Raw genomic sequence first — 26,594 nt, forward strand, 5'->3', positions numbered from 1 at the left:
ATAAGGTTTTGAACAATCAGGTCCCATCTTATCTTAGGGACCTCATAGTACCATATCACCCCAATAGAGTGCTTCACTCTCAGACTACAGGCTTACTTGTAGTTCCTAGGGTTTGTAAGAGTAGAATGGGAAGCAGAGCCTTCAGCTTTCAGGCTCCTCTCCTGTGGAACCAGCTCCCAATTCGGATCAGGGAGACAGACACCCTCTCTACTTTTAAGATTAGGCTTAAAACTTTCCTTTTTGCTAAAGCTATAGTTAGGGCTGGATCAGGTGACCCTGAACCATCCCTTAGTTATGCTGCTCTAGACTTAGACTGCTGGGGGGTTCCCATGATGCACTGAGTGTTTCTTTCTCTTTTTGCTCTGTATGCACCACTCTGCATTTAATCATTAGTGATTGATCTCTGCTCCCCTCCACAGCATGTCTTTTTCCTGGTTCTCTCCCTCAGCCCCAACCAGTCCCAGCAGAAGACTGCCTCTCCCTGAGCCTGGTTCTGCTGGAGGTTTCTTCCTGTTAAAAGGGAGTTTTTCCTTCCCACTGTCGCCAAGTGCTTGCTCACAGGGGGTCGTTTTGACCATAGGGGTTTTTACGTAAGTATTGTATGGCCTTGCCTTACAATATAAAGCGCCTTGGGGCAACTGTTTGTTGTGATTTGGCACTATATAAATAAAATTGATTGAATTGATTGATTGATAAAATTTTAACTATTAGAGAAAAAATTACCATCCCAAAGACACATCATTATCTTTGGCTGCTTTCAGTGATGTTGGTATTTGGTTAGACTCTTTCTCTCAGATTGTTCTGTCTGAGTTATTTTCATTAGTTACATCATCCAAACCATCAACATGTCTATTAGACCCCATTCCTACCAGGCTGCTCAAGGAAGGAAGGTGATTTGGCACTATATAAATAAAATTGATTTGATTTGATTTACTTTCACTCACGTATCACTTTGAGGTACTTTATACAAGACTGTCCCTATCAGGAGACTGGAATAAGTGAATATTGTAAATATGTGACACTGCACTCTGTCATGGACAGTGACCAATTTCTACAATAGAAACTCACCTCTGCTGCAAACCTTTCACGGTCTACTGGACCAAGAGCAGTGTTTTATGGTTTTAGGTCACACTGACTTTCAAGAAAGAGCATTGGAACATGACTAAAAATTGAGTGAACACCAAGTGATTATCTTATCACAGAAAAAAAATCCAAATCTTAGCAGAATAAGCATGTTGGGTCTTGAATACTACATAGCAAAATCACCAGTGTTAAATTAACACGGTCAGTGTTAATTTAACACTGGTGATTTTTACTGTGTACAGACAAAAATGTGTATTCATTTTTTCTGACTATTTTACTATTTGCAGTTATTTTGTACTTTTTGTAGTCTTTGCACGTCAACAATGGTATGATTCTAACTCAACTTCAAGATAACAATAGAGAGTGCAGACATTTGAAATTTGAAAAGGTCAGTGCAGAAACAAAGATTACTGCCTGCAACTTGTGGAAATGTTGTCACAACAGCAGGCTACCAAATATGCCACACAGCAACAAAAAGCATAAATTTTAAATAATTTATACCTTTTGTTTCATACCTATACAGAATGCTATTTTTTCCAAAGACTAAATCAGATTTTACTGTGCTTTACAAGCTTTTCTGCTCTGTCCAAAGCAATACCTTTTCTCTCCGAACCAATGTTTGCCATCCTACAAAAGCATAATTGCTTTGAAACAGACATGGACTCTGATCTATATTAGAAACATTTTCCCATTAAGACATCTTGCAAGCTGTTTTCATCTCATTTAGATGCATTATAAGAGATAAGATGAAGCACACTGGATTGCATAAATAGCATCTCTCCAGCACACCTGAAAGGCTCTACTTGAGTGCATCAAAGTACTTGAAGAGAAATTAAATTGTTGGGGGGGGGGGGGGGGGGTGCTTGACAGCTTGTCAATAGACAGGGGATTTAGAGACACAAAACACTTGCAGAAGGTGCTGAGAATCTTCAAATAACGAGAACAGCACTGCTCGAGTCCCCGACAGATGGAGGTGAAAACAAACCTGGCTGGTACGTTTGTTGGTTGCCAAGCACTGCCACGGAGGAAGGAAATGCGTTGTTGGGCTAAGAGGCAGACAAGACAGGAGGCAAAGTCAAAGTGTCTACCTCAGACACATTATAGGTTTGCCAGTTGCCCTTGACATGGGTCATCTTAGCCTTGCCCGGCTCATGAATATTTATTCAGATAGATTGACTTAGAGTAAAACTGGGTATTCATAAAACATGATGGTGCCAAATAAGTGGAAAAGGTAAGTGTAAGAAAAGAAACATTCAAAGTGAGACTCTTAAACCATCAATCACCAAAATGTGGACACATAAAATATGCTGTGCATTAGGCTAAATTACACTTAGAAGATCATGTTCTACTCCTTGAACTAACATACGGTACATAAAGAAAGCTGACTCACCACACATCCAGTGGAGTCCAGCTTACGGTCAGTGATGCATCGGAAATTGCGGCTGCAGCCACCATTGTCTTTAGTGCAGTCTCTGACAGGGCCAAATGAATCTAGGAGCACTTCCAAACTGTCAAACGATGAACTGATCATCAACTCCTCTCTATACAGTCAAAAAGAGAAGCAGAGGTTACTGTTTGGTATCTTCATGCGCAACTGACAATCACACAAGCAGTAAGGCCTAAATACATAGAGGGCCTTAAAGATAAAGTCGAGTGCTGTCACCAGGTCTGTCCTCCCCATAAAACGTTCTCTTCATATAAAACAATACAGTTGTCAAACAAGAATAATTCAGTTCTGGGTCTTATTCAGGTAGATTACAGTGTTAGCTGGGTTAATTTGATCCCAAATCTTTTGGTTCTTCAAAACAGATGCTATACTGGTTGTATATACAGCAACATACAGTATGCTGAACTGCAAATCAATTCAGGTTTGCTGAATGCAGTAAATTGGATGTCATACGTTAAACGTATCAATACAGAGTCTAACTACATTCTTGTCTTCCACAAGACACACTCATTGTTTACATGATGCACCCACTTCACTATACAATGCACGATCTGATGTAACGTCTAATAAAATGAAATAGGTCAAAACCCAAACCCAATATCCTAACCCTAATGCAGAGTTTTAGCTTTCCTGGAAGTTCTTCTGTAAAGCTTTCAATAATTTTATTTATTTTTTTTTCCAGATTTACTTGGGAAATCTGCCAAACCATTGAGTGTCTCATTCTTTCAGGAGGCACCTGTTGTGATTGGCATATTAATAATGAGACAATTCCAAGTAGGGAGAAGATTGCACAGCTGTCATAATCCTTCAGGATACTTTGGCTCATTACCGTTGTGCTGCATTCACATGATGCATTGACATGGGGCACAAAAACCTTCTTCTGTTATAGTAGGATTATTGTCATCTGCAGTGGCAGACCGTCCATGATAACATATTTTCTGTGTGCATGAGATGAACAATAATATACTTAATTGAAAAAATGTATATAACGCAGTTTTAGCATTTTGCTCAGTATTACATTAAAACAAAACCAGCAGTAGTGCAACTCTCTGCCACTCTGTTATCAAAAAGCATAGAACAACTAGTTTACAGTCTTCCTTTTACAGCAAACGTGAATTCAGTGGTACCACTTCAGTCAGGACAGAATAACTTGAATAATTGTATTATATTCTAGATCCATGACACACAGGAAGCTGCTTCAGTATTGATTTGCTTCAATTCAACCTAGGGGTTGTTGTTGACATGTTTTTTCATCTTTCCCACTTTCACTGTCCACTCTTGTCCAAGCATTAATCCTCCAACCTTCTAATCACATAGCCTCTCTGTTAAACTTTAAGCCAATGCATCAAATGCCCATCAAAACACCCATATGCATGAATTTTTGGCATTTTATGAAAAAAGAAAAAAAAAAAAACACACACAAAATGCAGGAAAACTTACAAAGTGGCAAAGGAGTATATCATTTAATTGTTGAGTTGAAGTATGCAGTATTGATACAAGAGTGTTTTCAGTGCTCAGGTACATCATCATACTGGTGGTTGGCTCTCACTGCGGTATTGTATCACTTCCTGTTCCGGAGCACAGCGGTGTTTTTCTGTATCTGTTAGCTGTTTAATCTGCGCAGTTAGATTGATCTAGTTATCTAGATTACGATTTGTTTCCCAGTGTAATCTTTACGTGCCTTAACTAAAGCACTCCTTCTGCTGAATCACCTCTAAATTATTTACACATTATTCACTTTGCGTGTTTTTAGGAATCCGCTAGCTTAGCGTAGCTACTAGCTCTTAGCCGATTTAGCATGGCGGCTTCTCCTGTCTCTCCCGCACTTTTCTGCTCTGGGTGTGAAATGTTTAGTTATTCCTCGGCCTCTTTTAGCAGTAACGGTACTTGTAATAAGTGTAGCTTATTCGTAGCTTTGGAGGCCAGGCTGGGCGAATTGGAGACTCGGCTCCGCACCGTGGAAAATTCTACAGCTAGCCAGGCCCCTGTAGTCGGTGCGGACCAAGGTAGCTTAGCCGCCGTTAGTTCCCCCCTGGCAGATCCCGAGCAGCTGGGAAAGCAGGCTGACTGGGTGACTGTGAGGAGGAAGCGTAGCCCTAAACAGAAGCCCCATGTACACCGTCAACCCGTTCACATCTCTAACCGTTTTTCCCCACTCGACGACACACCCGCCGAGGATCAAACTCTGGTTATTGGCGACTCTGTTTTGAGAAATGTGAAGTTAGCGACACCAGCAACCATAGTCAATTGTCTTCCGGGGGCCAGAGCAGGCGACATTGAAGGAAATTTGAAACTGCTGGTTAAGGCTAAGCGTAAATTTGGTAAGATTGTAATTCACGTCGGCAGTAATGACACCCGGTTACGCCAATCGGAGGTCACTAAAATTAACATTAAATCGGTGTGTAACTTTGCAAAAACAATGTCGGACTCTGTAGTTTTCTCTGGGCCCCTCCCCAATCAGACCGGGAGTGACATGTTTAGCCGCATGTTCTCCTTGAATTGCTGGCTGTCTGAGTGGTGTCCAAAAAATGAGGTGGGCTTCATAGATAATTGGCAAAGCTTCTGGGGAAAACCTGGTCTTGTTAGGAGAGACGGCATCCATCCCACTTTGGATGGAGCAGCTCTCATTTCTAGAAATCTGGCTAATTTTCTTAAATCCTCCAAACCGTGACTATCCAGGGTTGGGACCAGGAAGCAGAGTTGTAGTCTTACACACCTCTCTGCAGCTTCTCTCCCCCTGCCATCCCCTCATTACCCCATCCCCGTAGAGACGGTGCCTGCTCCCAGACTACCAATAACCAGCAAAAATCTATTTAAGCATAAAAATTCAAAAAGAAAAAATAATATAGCACCTTCAACTGCACCACAGACTAAAACAGTTAAATGTGGTCTATTAAACATTAGGTCTCTCTCTTCTAAGTCCCTGTTGGTAAATGATATAATAATTGATCAACATATTGATTTATTCTGCCTTACAGAAACCTGGTTACAGCAGGATGAATATGTTAGTTTAAATGAGTCAACACCCCCGAGTCACACTAACTGTCAGAATGCTCGTAGCACGGGCCGGGGCGGTGGATTAGCAGCAATCTTCCATTCCAGCTTATTAATTAATCAAAAACCCAGACAGAGCTTTAATTCATTTGAAAGCTTGTCTCTTAGTCTTGTCCATCCAAATTGGAAGTCCCAAAAACCAGTTTTATTTGTTATTATCTATCGTCCACCTGGTCGTTACTGTGAGTTTCTCTGTGAATTTTCAGACCTTTTGTCTGACTTAGTGCTTAGCTCAGATAAGATAATTATAGTGGGCGATTTTAACATCCACACAGATGCTGAGAATGACAGCCTCAACACTGCATTTAATCTATTATTAGACTCTATTGGCTTTGCTCAAAAAGTAAATGAGTCCACCCACCACTTTAATCATATCTTAGATCTTGTTCTGACTTATGGTATGGAAATAGAAGACTTAACAGTATTCCCTGAAAACTCCCTTCTGTCTGATCATTTTTTAATAACATTTACATTTACTCTGATGGACTACCCAGCAGTAGGGAATAAGTTTCATTACACTAGAAGTCTTTCAGAAAGCGCTGTAACTAGGTTTAAGGATATGATTCCTTCTTTATGTTCTCTAATGCCATATAACAACACAGTGCAGAGTAGCTACCTAAACTCTGTAAGGGAGATAGAGTATCTCGTCAATAGTTTTACATCCTCATTGAAGACAACTTTGGATGCTGTAGCTCCTCTGAAAAAGAGAGCTTTAAATCAGAAGTGTCTGACTCCATGGTATAACTCTCAAACTCGTAGCTTAAAGCAGATAACCCGTAAGTTGGAGAGGAAATGGCGTCTCACTAATTTAGAAGATCTTCACTTAGCCTGGAAAAAGAGTCTGTTGCTCTATAAAAAAGCCCTCCGTAAAGCTAGGACATCTTTCTACTCATCACTAATTGAAGAAAATAAGAACAACCCCAGGTTTCTTTTCAGCACTGTAGCCAGGCTGACAAAGAGTCAGAGCTCTATTGAGCTGAGTATTCCATTAACTTTAACTAGTAATGAGTTCATGACTTTCTTTGCTAACAAAATTTAACTATTAGAGAAAAAATTACTCATAACCATCCCAAAGACGTATCGTTATCTTTGGCTGCTTTCAGTGATGCCGGTATTTGGTTAGACTCTTTCTCTCCGATTGTTCTGTCTGAGTTATTTTCATTAGTTACTTCATCCAAACCATCAACATGTTTATTAGACCCCATTCCTACCAGGCTGCTCAAGGAAGCCCTACCATTATTTAATGCTTCGATCTTAAATATGATCAATCTATCTTTGTTAGTTGGCTATGTACCACAGGCTTTTAAGGTGGCAGTAATTAAACCATTACTTAAAAAGCCATCACTTGACCCAGCTATCTTAGCTAATTATAGGCCAATCTCCAACCTTCCTTTTCTCTCAAAAATTCTTGAAAGGGTAGTTGTAAAACAGCTAACTGATCATCTGCAGAGGAATGGTCTATTTGAAGAGTTTCAGTCAGGTTTTAGAATTCATCATAGTACAGAAACAGCATTAGTGAAGGTTACAAATGATCTTCTTATGGCCTCGGACAGTGGACTCATCTCTGTGCTTGTTCTGTTAGACCTCAGTGCTGCTTTTGATACTGTTGACCATAAAATTTTATTACAGAGATTAGAGCATGCCATAGGTATTAAAGGCACTGCGCTGCGGTGGTTTGAATCATATTTGTCTAATAGATTACAATTTGTTCATGTAAATGGGGAATCTTCTTCACAGACTAAAGTTAATTATGGAGTTCCACAAGGTTCTGTGCTAGGACCAATTTTATTCACTTTATATATGCTTCCCTTAGGCAGTATTATTAGACGGTATTGCTTAAATTTTCATTGTTACGCAGATGATACCCAGCTTTATCTATCCATGAAGCCAGAGGACACACACCAATTAGCTAAACTGCAGGATTGTCTTACAGACATAAAGACATGGATGACCTCTAATTTCCTGCTTTTAAACTCAGATAAAACTGAAGTTATTGTACTTGGCCCCACAAATCTTAGAAACATGGTGTCTAACCAGATCCTTACTCTGGATGGCATTACCCTGACCTCTAGTAATACTGTGAGAAATCTTGGAGTCATTTTTGATCAGGATATGTCATTCAAAGCGCATATTAAACAAATATGTAGGACTGCTTTTTTGCATTTACGCAATATCTCTAAAATCAGAAAGGTCTTGTCTCAGAGTGATGCTGAAAAACTAATTCATGCATTTATTTCCTCTAGGCTGGACTATTGTAATTCATTATTATCAGGTTGTCCTAAAAGTTCCCTAAAAAGCCTTCAGTTAATTCAAAATGCTGCAGCTAGAGTGCTGACGGGGACTAGAAGGAGAGAGCATATCTCACCCATATTGGCCTCTCTTCATTGGCTTCCTGTTAATTCTAGAATAGAATTTAAAATTCTTCTTCTTACTTATAAGGTTTTGAATAATCAGGTCCCATCTTATCTTAGGGACCTCGTAGTACCATATCACCCCAATAGAGCGCTTCGCTCTCAGACTGCAGGCTTACTTGTAGTTCCTAGGGTTTGTAAGAGTAGAATGGGAGGCAGAGCCTTCAGCTTTCAGGCTCCTCTCCTGTGGAACCAGCTCCCAATTCAGATCAGGGAGACAGACACCCTCTCTACTTTTAAGATTAGGCTTAAAACTTTCCTTTTTGCTAAAGCTTATAGTTAGGGCTGGATCAGGTGACCCTGAACCATCCCTTAGTTATGCTGCTATAGACGTAGACTGCTGGGGGGTTCCCATGATGCACTGTTTCTTTCTCTTTTTGCTCTGTATGCACCACTCTGCATTTAATCATTAGTGATCGATCTCTGCTCCCCTCCACAGCATGTCTTTTTCCTGGTTCTCTCCCTCAGCCCCAACCAGTCCCAGCAGAAGACTGCCCCTCCCTGAGCCTGGTTCTGCTGGAGGTTTCTTCCTGTTAAAAGGGAGTTTTTCCTTCCCACTGTAGCCAAGTGCTTGCTCACAGGGGGTCGTTTTGACCGTTGGGGTTTTACATCATTATTGTATGGCCTTGCCTTACAATATAAAGCGCCTTGGGGCAACTGTTTGTTGTGATTTGGCGCTATATAAAAAAAAAATTGATTGATTGATTGATATTAATACAGCCCTGATAGTTAGCTGATGATTTGCTCCCATCAGAATTAATCACAGTCTTTTTTGCTGTTACACATGTGATGTTTGAGCTATGGTAGTGTGTATGACTGTCGTGGTTTTCTGGCTATTAATTATTGTGTTCAACAGCAATCATAAAAGTGAGATGTCAAACAAGGCTTTGAGTAGTCATTCATTCATTCTTTCATACATACATATTCTACATGCCCTTATTCAAATTAAGGGTCACAGGTGAGTTGGAGCCTATCCCAACGGTCATTGGGCAAGAGGCAGGGTACACCCTGGGCCACATATAGACAGACAAACACATACACACGCTTACTAGTACCAATTTTAAGTCAACAATTCAAATGTTGTCAAACAATGTCAAAACAAATGTTGACCGGTTAGAGAAATTGTTGAGTTCCTCCCACTTCCAAATGGAAGTGAAAGGAAGCTGGAGTATCTGGAGGGAAGCCACACAAATACAGAGAGAACAGGCTTTAAGTAATGAACCTTTTTGATACATATCGTTTTAAAGACTTATTTTGTCACCAAGCTTGATGTTATTAGGTTGTTGTTGTAAGGTTGTTCAGTTCCTATGCTCCTCACCTGTGGAACAAACTTCCTGCAGATCTGAGGTCTGCTCAAACTGTCAGCTCCTTTAAATCAGGTCTAAAAACAATATTGTTTACTGAAGCATATTCTTAGATTAAATGTTTATCTGCTGTATTCTACTGCCCATACTTTTTACTACACACTGCTGATTTATGGCTTTTATCATTCTACTTCTTTTTTATTTTGACTGGTTTTATTTTATGTTACTGTATTTCTCAATTTCTATTTTCCTTTTTATTTGACTGTTTTTATTTTTTGTTGCTTTTAATGTCTCTGTAAAGCACTTTGAATTGCCTTTTGTTGAATTGTGCTATACAAATAAACTTGCCTTGCCTTGTCTTGCCTTGTGATGTGGTGAAGATAGAGGACAGAGTTATGAAATCACTCTTAGGTGACGTTAAGAAGTACATACATCTGTACAATCACTACATTAAGGAAATCATTAATGAATAGTAAATGGACTGCATTTATATAGCGCTTTTCCATCTGCATCAGATGCTCAAAGCGCTTTATAAATAACACCTCACATTCACCCTGATGTGGGGGTGCTGCCATACAAGGTGCTTACGACACACCGGGAGCAATAGGGGATTAAAGACCTTGCCCAAGGGCCCTTAGTGATTTTCCAGTCAGGCTGGGATTTGAACCAAGGATCTTCTGGTCTCAAACCCAATGCCTCAACCACTAGACCATCACCTCCTCCAACTGAAAGAAGATATGATTTTGGCTACTTCTTTGCTAAAACAGTAATCCATCCATCCATTTTCTTCCGCTTTATCTGGAGTCGGGTCGCGGGGGCAGCAGCTCAAGCAAAGCTGCCCAGACCTCCCGATCCACACACACCTCCCCCAGCTCCTCCGGGGGAACCCCAAGGCGTTCCCAAGCCAGCCGAGAGATGTAATCCCTCCAGCGTGTCCTGGGTCTTCCCCGGGGCCTCCTCCCAGTGGGACGTGCCCGGAACACCTCTCCAGTGAGGCCTCCAGGGGGCATCCGGAAAAGATGCCCGAGCCACCTCAACTGACTCCTTTTGACGTGGAGGAGCAGCGGCTCGACTCCGAGCTCCTCCCAAGTGGCCGAGCTCCTCACCCTATCTCTAAGGGAGCGCCCAGCCACCCTGTAGAGGAAACTCATCTCGGCCGCTTGTACTCGCAATCTCGTTCTTTCGGTCATGAGCCTAATCTCATGACCATAGGTGAGGATCGGAACGTACATCAATTGGTAAATCGACAGCTTTGCCCCCCTACTCAGCTCTCTCTTCACCATGACGGTCCAATACAGCGACCGCATCACTGCAGATGCTGCACCGATCCGTCTATCGATCTCACGTTCCATCCGTCCCTCACTCGTGAACAAGACCCCGAGATAATTAAACTCCTCCACTTGAGGCAAGGACACTCCACCGACCTGAAGAGGGCAAAGCACCTTTTTCCGGTCGAGAACCATGGCCTCGGATTTGGAGGTGCTGATTTTCATCCCGGACACTTCACACTCAGCTGCAAACTGCCCCAGTGCACGCTGAAGGTCCTGATTTGATGAAGCCAACAGAACCACATCGTCCGCAAACAGCAGAGACAAGATTCTGTGGTTCCCAAACCAGACCCCCTCTACACCCTGGCTGCGCCTAGAAATTCTGTCCATAAAAATAATGAACAGAACCGGTGACAAAGGTGCACTGGAAACAGGTTTGACTTACTACCGGCAATGCGAACCAAGCTCCTGCTGTGGTCGTACAGGGACCGGATAGCCCTTAGCAAAGGACCCTGGACCCCGTACTCCCGGAGCACTCCCCACAGGGTGCCCCGAGGGACACGGTCGAACGCCTTCTCCAGATCCACAAAACACATGTGGACTGGTTGGGCGAACTCCCATGAACCCTCGAGCACCCGATGGAGCGTGTAAAGCTGGACCAGTGTGCCGCGACCAGGACGAAAACCACACTGCTCCTCCTGAATCCGAGGTTCGACCATCGGTCGAATTTTCCTCTCCAGTACTCTGGAATAGACCTTACCGGGGAGGCATTAAAACAGTAATGTTGATGTTTTTCTTACGGTGGCCTCTCTAGGTTGGGGTACTTGTCCTGCTTACCAAGACAGCTCACTGCTCAAAAACATTCATGCAGTACATACATCCTACATACAAAAAATACATCCTTATGAGAATTAAGACCTCTCTTGAATGTGCAGATCAATATTTGTAGCCCAAAGAAATGGGATACATAGAATTTATTTTTTTGGATTGTGAGTAAAAGTGGAATATAATTTTAGCATCCTGTTCATTTTAAACCCAATACTTGAATGTGGCCCACTTAGACAATATTGCCACAAGCCAAAATAAATACAGATTGCATGTGCAAACATGGGTTAGAAAGGTTTTGTTGAGATAAAAATAAAAAAGTGAATATTTCTAAAATTTATTTCTCTTGACAACACTCGTCCCACTGTTGCCAAGTGCTTGCTCATAGGGGGTCGTTTTGACCCTTGGGGTTTTTCTGTAATTATTGTATGGCTTTTGCCTTACAATATAAAGCCCCTTGGGGCAACTGTTTGTTGTGATTTGGCGCTATATAAATAAAATTGATTTGAATTGATTTGATTTGATATATTCCAATGATACTAATTGTATTCGTATTGCTCATGATTCAACATGACTGACAAACAACAATGGCAACAATAACTCAATGTTTGGCTTTGATGCGCAGCTTTTAGTTTCTTTATTATGTACAATTATCATGAAAAATATGTGATTCAACAGCAAGATGGCCATGCAAAGTATAGAAAGCCTGTAAAATAAAACAGATTCATTTGAATCCTCGCTTTCAGCAGTGGTTTCTTTTTTTCCATACAATGTCAAGCAAAATAACCCATGCAGCAGAATGGTCATGACAGAGAAAAAACAGAAATTAACATAATATTCCCTTATAGAATTTACTTTGTGGAGCTATTTCTCTGAGTAGTAGTGCTGGTGATGACAAACAAGATGTTCTGTAATAGCACTGCCATGAGCTTTGCTTTGGTAGACACGAGTATGCCTTAACTGAGAGAGTGGCGACATGACAAAATAGTGTTAGCTGTTTACCTGTCTGCATGGAAATCCAGCTAATTAATTTATTCACTGAAAATGCCGGGTTGTTGTACATTTGGATGCACAAATAGACACAACAAGGCCTTCAAGACGTGCAGATTCCCTTCAAATCCGAACGGAAGAAAAATTGGGGAAAATAAAGTCAGCTGAGTGGGATGGAAACCGACATCATCAGCTTTGAGAGGTAGGTAAATTTATTGTTCAGTCCCATGTACAGTAAAACTCACCTAAACCATCATCGTATAAACCAGATATTTGCAGTGACTGGACAAGAAAAAATATTGTATTGTTTTCCATGCAATAAACACCGTATATGATGGATTTTGTACAACCCCAATTCCAATGAAGTTGGGACGCTGTGTAAAATGTACATAAAACAGAATACAATGATTTTCAAATCCTCTTCAACCTATATTCAATTGAATACACCAGAAATACAAGATAGTTAATGTTCAAACTGATAAACTTTATTTTTTTTGTGCAAATATTTGCTCATTTTGAAATGGATACCTGCAACATGTTTCAAAAAAGCTGGGACAGTATGTTTACCACTGTGTTACATCACCTTTCCTTCTAAAAACACTCAATAAGCATTTGGGAACTGAGGACACTAATTGTTGAAGCTTTGTAGGTGGAATTCTTTCCCATTCTTGCTTAATGTACAACTTCAGTTGTTCAATAGTCCGGGGTCTCCGTTGTCATATTTTGCGCTTCATAATGTGCAAAATATGACTTCATGGACATGTTGAATGATTCATTTTTATCTTAAAATATAAAAGGAAACAGCTTTTTCAAATAATAAAATAGTTGCTCTTAATAGAGCCTTTGTTTTATTTAGAAGAGCAACACCAGGTGTAGGTTAGGGCCCCTTCACTCACAGTGCGAATTTGGTCGATTTGCGCATAAAGTGCGCATGAAGCAGGAATAGTATGCAAAACGTGTAAAATCATAGCTGCCAAGTACACCTGTGGCTACAACTATTTGTGCACTCCGGTTGTCGAAAGACAGAGTGTGCGCTGTGTGAGCCCATCAATCCCTCTCGCGGCAGGCGTAGGCCAAATTCCAGCTGACACACACGAACATCTAACACCACTCGTTTGGCACTTAGAAAATGTGTGGCCATTTGCACTATTAACACGACAACAGTCAGCAGACAATTATTGTCGAGCTGGCAGTGAAATTTGTCTAAGTGCCACACAACTGTGAAGTTGCACGTGGCGTGCCAGAGTGTCGGCTCCCCCCACAACCCGTGTGCGTGTGTTTCGCATGCTCCCCCTGCTTTCTGCTCCCCTCAACATGTGTACGTGTGGTTCGCATCCCTCCTGGCAGACGAGGCATCTCTCATCTGATCACAGAGTGACATCTTGGTCTGTGTGCTGACAGGATAGGGGTAGGGGATGGCTGCCCACAGCTGTTGAGACATCTGCGGTTCTGGACATCACAGCTGTAGTACACGTCCCGTGTTTTGATGGACACGCACATGTCACAAGACAGTGATTGTAGCGCAGTGGTAAAGTTTCTGTCTGGAAATCAGAGCGTGCAGGTTCAAATCCCATGAGTGTTTTTTTTTTTCTAACCAAGGTTATTTTTATGTATTATATATAATCAACCCAGTGATATTCACGAATTATACAGCTGTTTTTTTAATTTATTTTCCTCCACATCAGTGGTGCAATGTGGTGCACTTTGTCCCATGGAACGTGTTCCTGCTCGGAAGACACCGTCATGCACCGGCATCGTGCACGCCTGCCCATCAATGTGATGTTTCATGGTGCGCTCATACGAGTTCTACCACCGTGAGTCGCCCTGAGCTGTACGTATTCACACTATGTGTGAAGGGGCCCTTAAAGACGACAGGTGAGCTGGACTCTCAGGACATTTTTTCAGATAAAGGTCTCCTCTGCAGCTTGGACCTCTCGGTGGAGTTTCTGGAGTGACTTTCTTCACATTTTGAAGAGCAGAACTCTGCTCTTCCTTCTGGACTTCGGGTTTTGGTGTTCACCTTCATCACCGGAAGTTTGAACTCCACTTCTTTATAGAATTATCAACCTCCAAACCAACATTGTGGTACATGCAATTTAGAGGTGGGCGGATTTATCCTAATATCGATAATATTGATCCTAACGCTGGTATTGCTATTGAGCGATCCTTGTGTAAAAAGATCAATACTCAAGCTTTTTTTCTCTCCCGCACGCACTGACTGACGCAGATTCATCAAAGTCTACTCTCTGTCTGTAAGAACAGTGCTGTCCTGTGTCACACAACATGGAGCACCACACCCTTGTATTGTGGTTTGTCAGCCATCTACCTCAGGAGATTTTAAGTTGTGTTGAGTGATATTTTTTTTAAACAAAAATGTTGATTGTGATAATAAAGTTTTTTTTTTTTTTTTTTTTATAAAGGGACCATGTACAATAAAAACATAAATGTTTCCATTTGATGCATTGTATCAGAGTTAGCTTAAAGCTAATTTACATCTGCAGTCCCTTGACAAATCACAGTTACAAAATAAATAATAAAACATCACAAAAACAAACTCAAAACTGCAAAACTATAAATCACCCACACAGAGATATACACTCCCATCCACACAAAACACATTCACACAATCCTATTTACATAATGTTTCAAAAAAAATCAGTGGTTGCAGAATTGAGTACCTTTCAGAAAATTTTTCAATTTGTTCTTGAAACTTCCAATAGAATCAGAGTTCTTGATGCCGTCAGGGAGAGCATTCCACTGAGTTGTGGCTTTCACAGAGAAAGCTGACTAACGAAAAGCAGTACGACGGAAAGGCACAGAACAGTCTCTTATTGAAGATATTCTGGTAGATCTTATGGACTGCACCGGACGAATATTAACAAATTCACATAATGGGGAAGGAGCCAATCCATTCAAAATCTTGAATGTAAGACACAGATTAGAGAACAGTTTATAATTCTCAAAACTAAACAGATGCAGCTTTTCTAGAATCCTGCAGTGATGATATTGCATAGATTTTTTATCTAAAATTTTGAACGTTTGTTTATATAGAGATTCCAGTGGCTTAGTAGTTGTTTCTCCAGCCTGCCCGCAACATGTGATACAATATGACAAATGAGAAAAAAATCATAGCATGCATAAAGGTCTTTGCAGCATCCATTGAAAGACAGCCTCTAATATGTCTAAAATGCATCAAATTATATCTGATGGTTTTGGTCATTTTTTTCCACATGTGACTTAAAATTAAGATTTGAATCAATTACTACTCCAAGATATTTAAACTCCCTCACAATGTCAATCCTCTCAGCTTTTATAATGATTTCATCGCTCACACACTGGTTGGTTTTAGAAAAAAACATACCTTTTGTCTTACTTATGTTAAGGCTGAGACATGACTGGTCAGACCACTCCATAATGCTTTCCATAGCAGCTGTCAGCTTCCTAGCTGCTAGTTCAGCAGTTTTTGCATGTGTGTATAAGACAGTATCATCAGCATACATTTGCAGATCCATGCCCTGACACAACTGTGGCAGATCATTAATATAAAGACTAAAGCAGAACCCAAAACAGAACCTTGTGGCACACCCATTGTACACTTAATGTTATCTGAGAGAACATCCTTAACTTTAACACATTGCATCCAATCAGATAAATAAGAAGCCATCCACTGCAGTGTTTCTGATGAAATATTAAAATTTGAAAGTTTTGAAATAAGAACACTATGATTTACCGTATCAAATGCTTTTCTCAAATCCAAGAATACGGCACCAACTACCCCTTTTTATCTAATTTAAATTTTATCTGCTCAATGAGATGCAAAACAGCTGTTTCAGTGGAGTGATAGGGCCTAAAGCCAAACTGCAATGGATGTAAACAAAATTTACTATCCGCGAGATATGTAGTCAGTTGCTTAATTACAACCTTCTCAGCAACTTCCGAAAGCACTGGAAGTACACTTATTGGTCTGAAATTATTCGCTTCATGACGGTCACCAGACTTAAAGATAGGAGTGACAATGGCTTGCTTCCAAGCACTTGGATAAATTAATTAAGTGAGCAATAGGTGGCACTAACGTAGCCTGGTGTTTTTTAATAAACAAGGTATCGAACTGAAAAACATCCCTACATTTGGAATTCTTTAAAGAACTGATAATTTTATTCACTTCTGTGACATTTGTTTGAGCCAAAATGAAAGCTTCATCAGGAGGAGTGATAGGTGTAATATCCAATTCCCTTTCAGTGAAATTTCTCCCAAGATCGTTTACTGAATCAATAAAATAATGATTAAAATTTTAGCAACAGCAGACTTGTCATCCGTCAAAATTCCATCAATATTCAATTGAATATCTTCTGGGACAAATGGCTATTTTGTTGTCACGTACAATGTTTCATGAAATTCTATTCTACGTCTTTTGGATCCTTTGGCTCTATGAAGCTTAAATATGAAAAAGTATCGGTATCTGTATCGATATCAGTGATACTGGGCCTGTATTTACTTGGTATCGGATCAGTACCAAAATTCCTGGTATCGCCCACCCTTAATGCAATTTCCCTCCAAGAATTGCACGTCATTTGAGCATCTTAGTAGTTTAGACTCCCTGTTGTAAAGTTGGTCATATTTGTGGACTTTTCTGCCAAACATTCCTCCATTTGATCCATGATTGAAATGTAACCGGCATGCACACTGCAAAAACTTTTAAAATATGATGGGAAAGGAAGGAGTGAAAGTGAAAATAAATGACCAATCACAGCCTTTGCGGTCTCTGTCATTTAGCAGGTACACATCAGGCTACGGACAGGGTTTGCAGCCACACAGAGGGCCCTGATCTAAAGCAGTTGTCTTTTGTTTCCTACACTCAGAGATATGTCCAAAACATAACACCATATTACAGTGCAGGCAGCAAGCAGCATTTTGTTAATCACCGGCCTTGAATAAAGGCCTGCCTCATTTAGGCAGCAGGCCAGAGCACGGTTTAAAAAAAAAAAATGGCTGGACTTTTAAATCAAGGAACCCACTTTCCTTGAATCAATGAGTGTCCGTGCTTCATTTCATACTTCATTTTGTACCTCTGTTGCTGTTTAAGCGAGTTCTACTGTAACAACCAAAATGAATGGATATTAAGCACGGTATGCATATATTTAACATTTTGTCCAAAAGCACTGCCTGCAATTACATGACAGAGTTCAAATAAACCTCAATTATGAGATCCATTATCAAGGACAGAAGGTTACATATAAATGAATATCAAGACTATTATAATGGAGAACCATTCACTCAAATGATTAGAAAATGAAATGTACCATCAAGGTTTAAAGGTCAACTTCCACACTGCAAATGACTTGCATGATGATGTGTTCATTTGAAAGAGCCAAGTGAAAATCACCATAAAAAACTGCAGAACACAAAATTCTATTTCAGTTAAAAGGTATTTATGAAGTAACGGCCATGGAATAAACTTTTTTTGCAGGAGTTATAACTTAGTTATAACTAAGAATGATTAGGCATAATGAACGCAAAGTTGTTCATTTTGTATCACATTTGGTAATTTAAAAATAAAAAAAAACTACAGTTTGTCGTGACAAAAAAGATAAGCAAAGCTGCAGAAACAAAACTGAACTCAAAAAGAAAAAAAAACAACAACAACAACAAAAAAAACATATCCAGGCACCTTTTTGTTTCCATGAACTAGGTAATCAAACAAGATAAGATCATGTCTCATTGCTATTTATCCTCCTGCCAGGGAGCAAGACATGGTGACAAATCACTATCAAACATGGGAAAGCACAGCTCAAAAGAATAGCGAATCAGCGATTTCAAGTAGCAGTGTTAGCAATGTTCCAGAGTGGCCCCTGGGGAAAGCTGAAGAGAACAATCATCGGCTCTTACATCAAAAGGAAATGAACTATTTACACTCTTTCTTGAAGAGAGCTGCCAAATGAAAATAAAATGCTGAAAAAGAAAGGGGTGAGGACTGGAGCGCAAACATACACTCAGAAATACTGCCAAAAACCGACCTCCTGAAACACTCTATTCAGCCTTAAAGTGTAGGTGACACTGTAATGTTTATTTGAGTAAGGCAAAAAAATTAAACAGTTTAAATTATTACTTTCCTGGTGCACAGTTACTGAAGAGATAAATATTCGGATTTTGAACACTTCCGTGCAAGTCCTGACATTGAAGACGAAGCAGGAAATGACATCAGTGCCAGATCCATTATTTTAATAGTCTCATTAATTTATGGATTAATTTATGGATTTTTACAGGCTACTGACAGCCCTGTTTCCATCGATTGGTTCGGGTCGGTGCTTCACGGTATTATACGTGTCAGAACGGTTAATTCTGGGAGCCAGAACCCTTTTGATTGGCAGGTGGAACACTTATATTGATGAGCACGCTTGCATAGTGTCATGTGGCTTCAACACTTCACACGTAAGCAAAACTGATTATTTTCATGTAATTATTTATTTATTTTTTTGGTGGATCATAGGATAATTTCATGCGTCAGGCAGAGCCTTTTGACTGGCAGGTGGAACACTTATATTGACAAGCGCAATTAATCCACTGATGCTTAATAATGAAAGAGGCGCGGCCGAGTTTCATTTTGAGGCACAAAGCGGCCTGATGGAAGAAGAGGAGACTCAACTCACAACAGACTCGAACCAACAGCCACAGACAATTAGTAGAATTCACCTGCCGCCGGTTTGATCCAGTAGACTGCTCCGGGTATGTGTCACAGCAGAACAGGCTCACTCACGTCAGATTGAACCAGCAGCCACAAACAATTAAAGGATTTCAGCTGCCATCGGACTGAAAAATGCAGACTGCTGCTGGTACGTGTCACAGCGGGACAGGCTCACTCACATCAGATCGAACCTGCAGCCACAGACAATTAACGGATTTCACCTGTCACCGGATTGATACAGCAGACTGTTGCTGGTACGTATCACAGCGGGACAGGCTTACTCACATCAGATCGAACCTGCAACCACAGACAATTAAAGGATTTCACCTGCCACCGGATTGATACAGCAGACTGCTGCTGGTACGTGTCACAGCGGGACAGGCTTACTCACATCAGATCAAACCAGCAGCCACAGACAATTAACAGATTTCACCTGCCACCGGATTGAAACAGCAGGACAAATGGCCACTACATGACACAGCAGGACTTTCTTCAGCCAAGACAAAGAATGAAATTATTTTCGGGCTTCATTTTTAATGTGGATATGTTTTCGTGGACTGAAGATGATCTCACTGAAAGGTAAGACTTTATTTTTACTACATATGCGTGAATGGTTTTAATCTTAATAATATGTCAAAGATAGTTAAACAAACTTTTATTTTTTATTGTTTTAATTAGTTGATTATGACCAAAGAGCTGGCAAAAAAACAACAATTTATAATATTTACCCAAATGTAAAAATTGCCTGCATTATTTATTTATTTATTTTATATTCACCATCCTGTGTTCTGAACTCTTCCAATATCATCACTGTAGTCAGACTGAAGGTTTTACTCCAAGGTTTCTTCTCTCTCATTGTCATCTAAATAAGGCTCAAAACGATAAGGCTGCATTTCATACAGCTTCTACAGAATCACCTTCAGACTGGACTTCAAAAAAACATCTCCACACTAGAAAATAAAAATAAAAAAATTGTGCGAAAACAGCTCGACCACCATCGTGTCTACAATTGATTTTGGGTTGAATCAGCAGGTCCTGTTCTGATGATGATGTAGCAACAATATGGCTGTGGCTGAGGGCTGAAATAGAGCGCAGGCCTCAGACAGCTATTATTTATCCTTCACCTGCGCACTTATCTTCTTCGTCTTTCAGCTGTTCCCGTTAGGGGTCGCCACAGCAGATCAATCGTTTCCATCTCACCCTGTCCTCTGTATCTTCCTCTGTCACACCAACCACCTGCATGTCCTTCCTCAGCACATCCATAAACCTCCTCTTTCGCCTCCCTCTTCTGCTCCTGCCTGGTGACTCCATCCTCACCATCCTTCTCCCTATATACTGTGGGTCCCTACTCTGCACATGTCCAAACCATCTCAATCTCGCCTCTCTGACTTTGTCTCCAAACCGTCCCACCTGAGCTGTCCCTCTGATATGTTTATTCCTAATCTTGTCCATTCTTATCACTCCCAAAGAGAATCTCAACATCTTCAGCTCTGCCACCTCCAGCTCTGCCTCCTGTCTTTTTGTTAGTGCCACCGTCTCTAAACCTTACAACATAGCTGGTCTCACTGCTGTCCTGTAAACTTTCCCCTTCACTCTTGCTGATATTCTTCAGTCACAAATCACTCCTGCCACCTTTCTCCACCCACTCCACCCTGCCTGCACTCTCTTCTTCACCTCTTTACCACACTCTCCATTACTTTAAACAGCTGACCCCAAATATTTAAACTCATCTACTTCCACCACTTCTACTCCTTGTAACTGCACTATTCCACTGGGCTCCCTCCCATTCACACACATGTACTCAGTCTTGCTTCAACTCACTGTCATTCTCCTTCTCTCCAAAGCACATCTCCACCTCTCCAGACTAGACTCAACTTGCTCTCTACTCTCACTACAGATCACAATGTCATCTGCAAACATCATAGTCCATGGGGACTCCTGTCTGATCTCATCCGTCAACCTGTCCATCACCACTGCAAACAAGAAAGGAATCAGAGCTGATCCTTGGTGTAATCCCACCTCCACCTTGAATGAGTCTGTCATTCTGACTGCGCATCTCACCACTGTCACACTATTCTTGTACATGTCCTGCACTACCCTACTTCTCTGCCACTCCAGACTTCCTCATACAATACCACGGCTCTTCTCTTGGCACCCTATCATAAGCTTTTTCTAAGTCCACAAACACACAATGTAACTCTTTCTGGCCTTCTCTGTAGTTCAACAGTATTCTCAGAGCAAACATTGAATCTGTAGTGCTCTTTCTCGGCATGAAACCATATTGCTGCTCACAGATCTTCACCTGTTTTCTAAGCCTAACTTCTACTACTCTTTCCCATACCTTCATGCTGTGGCTGATCAACTTTATGCCTCTGTAGTTACTGCAGCTCTGCACATCACCCTTGTTATTGAAAATAGGAACCAGCACACTTCGTCTCCACTCCTCAGGCATCCTCTCACTTTCCAAGATTTTATTAAACAATCTGGTTAGAAACTCTACTGCCATCTCTCCTAGACATTACCATGCCTCCACTGGAATGTCATCTGGACCAACTGCCTTTCCACTCTTCATAGCAGCCCTCACTTCTTCCTTACTTATCTCTTGTACTTCCTGATTTACTCTCACCACATCATCCAGCCTTTTCTCTTGCTCATTTTCTTTATTCATCAGCTCTTCAAAATATTCCCTCCACCTTCTCAGCACACGCTCCTCACTTGTCAGCACATTACCATGTGCATCTTTTACCACCCTAACACGCTGCACATCCTTTCCAGCTCTGTCCCTTTATCTGGCCAATCGGTACAAGTCCTTTTCTCCTTCCTTACTATTCAACATCTTGTACAGTTCGCAATATGCCTTTTCCTTTGCTTTTGCCACTACTCTTTTCGCCTTACGCCGCATCTCCTTGTACTCCAGTCTACTTTCTTCATCTCTCCGACTAACCCACAAATTTTTCGCTAACCTCTTTCTCCTTATGCTTTCCTGGACCTCTTCATTCCACCACCAAGTCTCCTTGTCTTCCTTCCACTGTCATACTCAGTACTGTCCTAGCTGTCTCTCTCACCACATGTGCAGTACTTTTCCAGTTGTCCAAAATTGCTTCCCCTCCAACTAGTGCTTCTCTCACTTGCTCACTAAATTTCACACAACAGTCTTCCTCCTTCAGCTTCCACCATCTGATCCTTTGTTGAGCTCTCACTCTCTTCTTCTTCTTTACCTCTAAAGTCATCCTACAAACAACCATCCTATGCTGTCTAACGACACTCTCTCCTGCCACCACCTTACAGTCTCTGATTTCTTTTAGCTTGCATCTCCTATAAAGAATGTAGTCCACTTGTGTGCACCTTCCTCCACTCTTATATGTTACCCTGTGCTCCTCCGATTTCTTAAAGTACGTATTCACCACAGCCATTTCCATCCTTTTTGCAAAATCAACTACCATCTGTCCTTCCCCATTCCTATCCTTGATACCATATCTACCCATTACTTCCTCATCACCTCTGTTCCCTTCACCAACATGCCCACTGAAGTCCGCTCCTATCACCACTCTTTCATGCTTGGGCACACTCTCCACCACCTCATCTAACACACTCCAGAAATCTTCTTTCTCCATCTTACAACCTACCTGTGGGGCATATGCACTGATGATATTCATCATCACCCCTTCAATTTCCAACTTCAAACTCATCACCCTGTCAGACACTCACTTAACCTCCAACACACTTTAACATACTCTTCCTTTAAAATGACCCCAAGACCATTTCTGTTCCTGTCCTCACCATGGTACAACAACTTGTACCATGCTCCTGCTCTTACTTCCCTTCCACTTGGTCTCTTGCACACACACAATATGTCTACCTTTCTCCTCTCCATCATATCAGCCAGCTCTCTCCCTTTACCAGTCATACTATCAACATTCAAAGTCCCTACTGTCATTTCCACCCTTCTAGTTTTCTTCTTCTCCCGCTGTTTGTGGAAACGTTCTCCTCCTCTTCTTCGTCGTCTTCACCCAGCAGTAGCCCAATTTCCACCGGCACCCTGTTGGGCAACAGCACCGGTGGCGGACGTTGTTAACCCGGGCCGCGACCGATCCGGTATGGGAATTCGATTCTTAGTCTGTATAGTTGGGTTGGCTTGTTTTACGCCGGATGCCCTTCCTGACATTTATCCGGGCTTGGGACAGGCACTCAGAATGTACTGGCTGCACACCCCATGTGGCTGAGTTCACCTGCACACTTATCAGCAACATTTATTATTCAGGATTTTTTAAAATATCAACATTTCATCATTTTTAGTGATTATTTGTGCACATTTTTTGGTGTCACCTACACTTTAACATTCCAACACAGTGGTCAATGCTTAAAATTTAGTTTTTCTTCAAAAGTGTTCCTGGAACTGTACCAGGCAGTGTAAGTTATCAGCCATTTTAACTGCCACACGTCAATGGAAGAGACTTTCCAGACCAGCAAGGGTGGTTCCCTCTACACTCTACACTGACACACTTCAAAGAATCCAAGCTTTCTAGTGTGCAAATAACATTTTTTTTTATCAAAGTATTAAAGTTGTGTTTTTCTTGTGTGTATAATTAAGCAAAATAATATGTGCATATTCCCATTCTACCCTGTGACACTTTCCTTCAGGAGAAGGCTGTTTTATAACTTGGTGTACATTAAATGTGATTCTTGAATTATTAATGCTTTTCCATGGTGAACTGTTTTGCTTTTAATCAATGGGTTGTTTTTAGAAGGCATTTAGAAAATGCTAATCATATTTGTGGTCGCTAAAGAAACCTAAAAACAAATTGCTTATTAGTATATTTAATGTCTTTAAATATTTGACCCTTCTGACTTTCTCTGCCCATGAAACTACAAACCAAATGGGTGGGCTTACTAATGTAGAGTCCACTTTAAAAGTTCTAGAACAAAGCCATTCTATCTCTTATATTTTTACTTTTAAATGGTAAATGGACTGCATTTATATAGCATTTTTCTATCTGCATCAGACGCTCAAAGCGCTTTAAAATAATGCCACACATTCACCCCGATGTCAGGGTGAATACAAGGCGCTCATTACACACCGGGAGCAACAGTACATAAATAAATAAATTCCAATAAATGGAAGAAGTTCAAATCCATTAGGACTCTTCCTAGACCTAGCCACCCATCTAAACTCAGAGATTGGAGGAGAAGAGACTTAGTCAGGTCGGGTGACTAAGAACCCATTGGTCACTGTCAGAGCTCCAGCATTCCTCTGTGGAGAGAGGAGAACCTTCCAGAAGGACAACCATCTCTGCAGCAATCCACCAATCAGGCCTGTATGGTAGAGTGGCCAGACAGAAGTCACTCCTTAGTTAAAGGCACATGACCGCCTGTCTGAGGTTTGCCAAAACACACCTGAAGGCCTCTCGGACCATGACAAACAGAACTGTCTGATCTGATGAGACAAATATTGGTCTCTCTTTGGTGTAAATGCCAGGCATCATGTTTGGAGGAATGCAGGCACCAAAGTGAAGCATGGTGGTGGCAGCACCATGCTGTGAGGATGTTTTCCAGCAGCAGGAACTGGGAGAGTACTCAGGATTGAGGGAAAGATGAATGCAGCAATGTAGAGATGAAACCTGCTCCAGAGTACCCTTGATGTCAGACTGGGGCAACGGTTCATCTTTCAGCAGGACAATGACCCTAAGCACACAGCCAAGATATCAAAGGAGTGGCTTCAACGAAACTCTGTGAATGTCCTTGAGTGGCTCAACCAGAGCCCAGACCTGAATCTGATTGAACATCTCTGCAGAGATCTGAAAATATCTGTGCACCGACAATCCCCATCCAACCTGATAAAGCTTTAGAGGTGCTGCTAAGAGGAATGGGCTAAACTGCCCAAAGATAGGTGCACCAAGCTTCAAGAAGACTTGAGGTTGTACTTGCTGCCAAAGGTGCATCAACAAAGTATTGAGCAAAGGGTGTGAATCCTTAAGTACATGTAATTTCTTAGTTTTTTTTTTTTTAATGCATTTGTAAAAGTAAAAGAAAAAAAAAAACTTTTTCATGTTGCCATTATGGGGTGTTCTGAGTAGAATTTTGAGGGGAAAAAAATTACTCCATTTTGGAACATGCCTGTAACATAAATTGTGGACAAAGTGCAGTGCTATGAATACATTCCGGATGCACCGTACTCCTCCAAACATACCGCTTGTCAATGTGACCAAATAGCATAATCTTTGTCTTGTCTGACAATAAAACATTTTTACAGAAGGCATTTGGCTTGTCAATGTGGGCAGTCTGGCTTGAAGATGTCAATTTTACAGCAGGGTCTCATATCTTGGTTGGCATGCTCTCAGTCCATGGTGATGCAAAACTCGCTTCACTGTGGATAGTGACACTGGCGTTCCAACAGTTTCCAGTTCATGGCAAGCCTGATCTGAGGCTGACAGTTTGTGTCTTCTTCCAGATGTTGGCAAAGTGGTGACACATCCAACTAACTTGTACTTATGTACAATTCCTTCAACTAATGATCTTAAAATCTCCATTTGTTTAGAACTGTCTCCTAGAGACATTCCTAATTTGTGTTAATCTGCAAATATCCTTCTTAGATTTTCACGGAGTTCCTTGGACTTTCCCATTGTTCTGAGTATTGTATCAGTTCGAGTGCTGCCAAACACATCCCTTTTATGTTGGCAAAAAGAAACTACCAGCTGTAGTCAAACATGATCATTAATGAAGAGTTAATAGGCCTTGCCATGTCACCTTAAAAAAAACAAAACAAAGAATTGTAGAACCTTCAGCAACACTTATTAAAAGACATACGTGAATGCATATACTGTATGTAAACGTTTGGGCAACCCCGATGATTTCCATGATTTTCCTTTCTAAATCACTCGTTGTTTGGATCAGCAATTCCAGTTAAATATATCATATAGCAGACAAACACAGTGATATTTCAGAAGTGAAATTAAGTTTATAGGATTTACAGAAAGTGTGCAATAAGTCTTTAAACACAATTCGGCAAGAGCATAAATTTGGGCACCCCAACAGAAAAAATACATCAATATTTAGTAGATCCTCCTTTTGCAGAAATAACAGCCTCTAAACGCTTCCTATAGCTTCCAATGAGTGTCTGGATTCTGGTTGTAAGTACTTTGGGCCATTTTTCTTGACAAAACATCTCAGTTTGTTGGTTTCCGAGCATGGACAGCCCACTGAAAATCACACCACAGATTTTCAATAATATTCAGGTCTGGTGACTGAGATGGCCATTCCAGAACATTGTACTTGTTCCTCTGCATGAATGTCTTAGTAGATTTTGAGCAGTGTTTAGAGTCGTCATCTTGTTGAAAGATCCAGCCCTGGCGCAACTTCAACTTTGTCACTGATTCATGAACATTGTTCTCAAGAATCTGCTGATATTGACTGGAATCCATGTAACCCTCAAGTTTAACAAGATTCCCAGTACCTGCACTGGCCACATAGCCACACAGCATGATTGAACCACCTCCAAATTTTACTGTAGGTAGCAAGTGTTTTTCTTGTAAT

At 41.0% G+C, this 26,594-nt stretch overlaps 1 protein-coding gene across 1 annotated transcript in view; it reads right to left on the reverse strand.

The window, feature by feature from the left end:
• astn1 (astrotactin 1) overlaps positions 1 to 26,594 on the reverse strand; it is a 1,400,536-nt gene that overhangs the window by 782,951 nt on the left and 590,991 nt on the right. The window contains exon 12 of the mRNA XM_034183391.1: positions 2,474 to 2,624. Within this exon, the coding sequence (XP_034039282.1) occupies positions 2,474 to 2,624 (151 nt within the window). The remainder of the gene's footprint in view (positions 1 to 2,473; positions 2,625 to 26,594) is intronic.

This window comes from Thalassophryne amazonica, chromosome 12, assembly GCF_902500255.1.
Source record: "Thalassophryne amazonica chromosome 12, fThaAma1.1, whole genome shotgun sequence".
In the NCBI taxonomy this organism is placed as follows: domain Eukaryota; kingdom Metazoa; phylum Chordata; class Actinopteri; order Batrachoidiformes; family Batrachoididae; genus Thalassophryne; species Thalassophryne amazonica.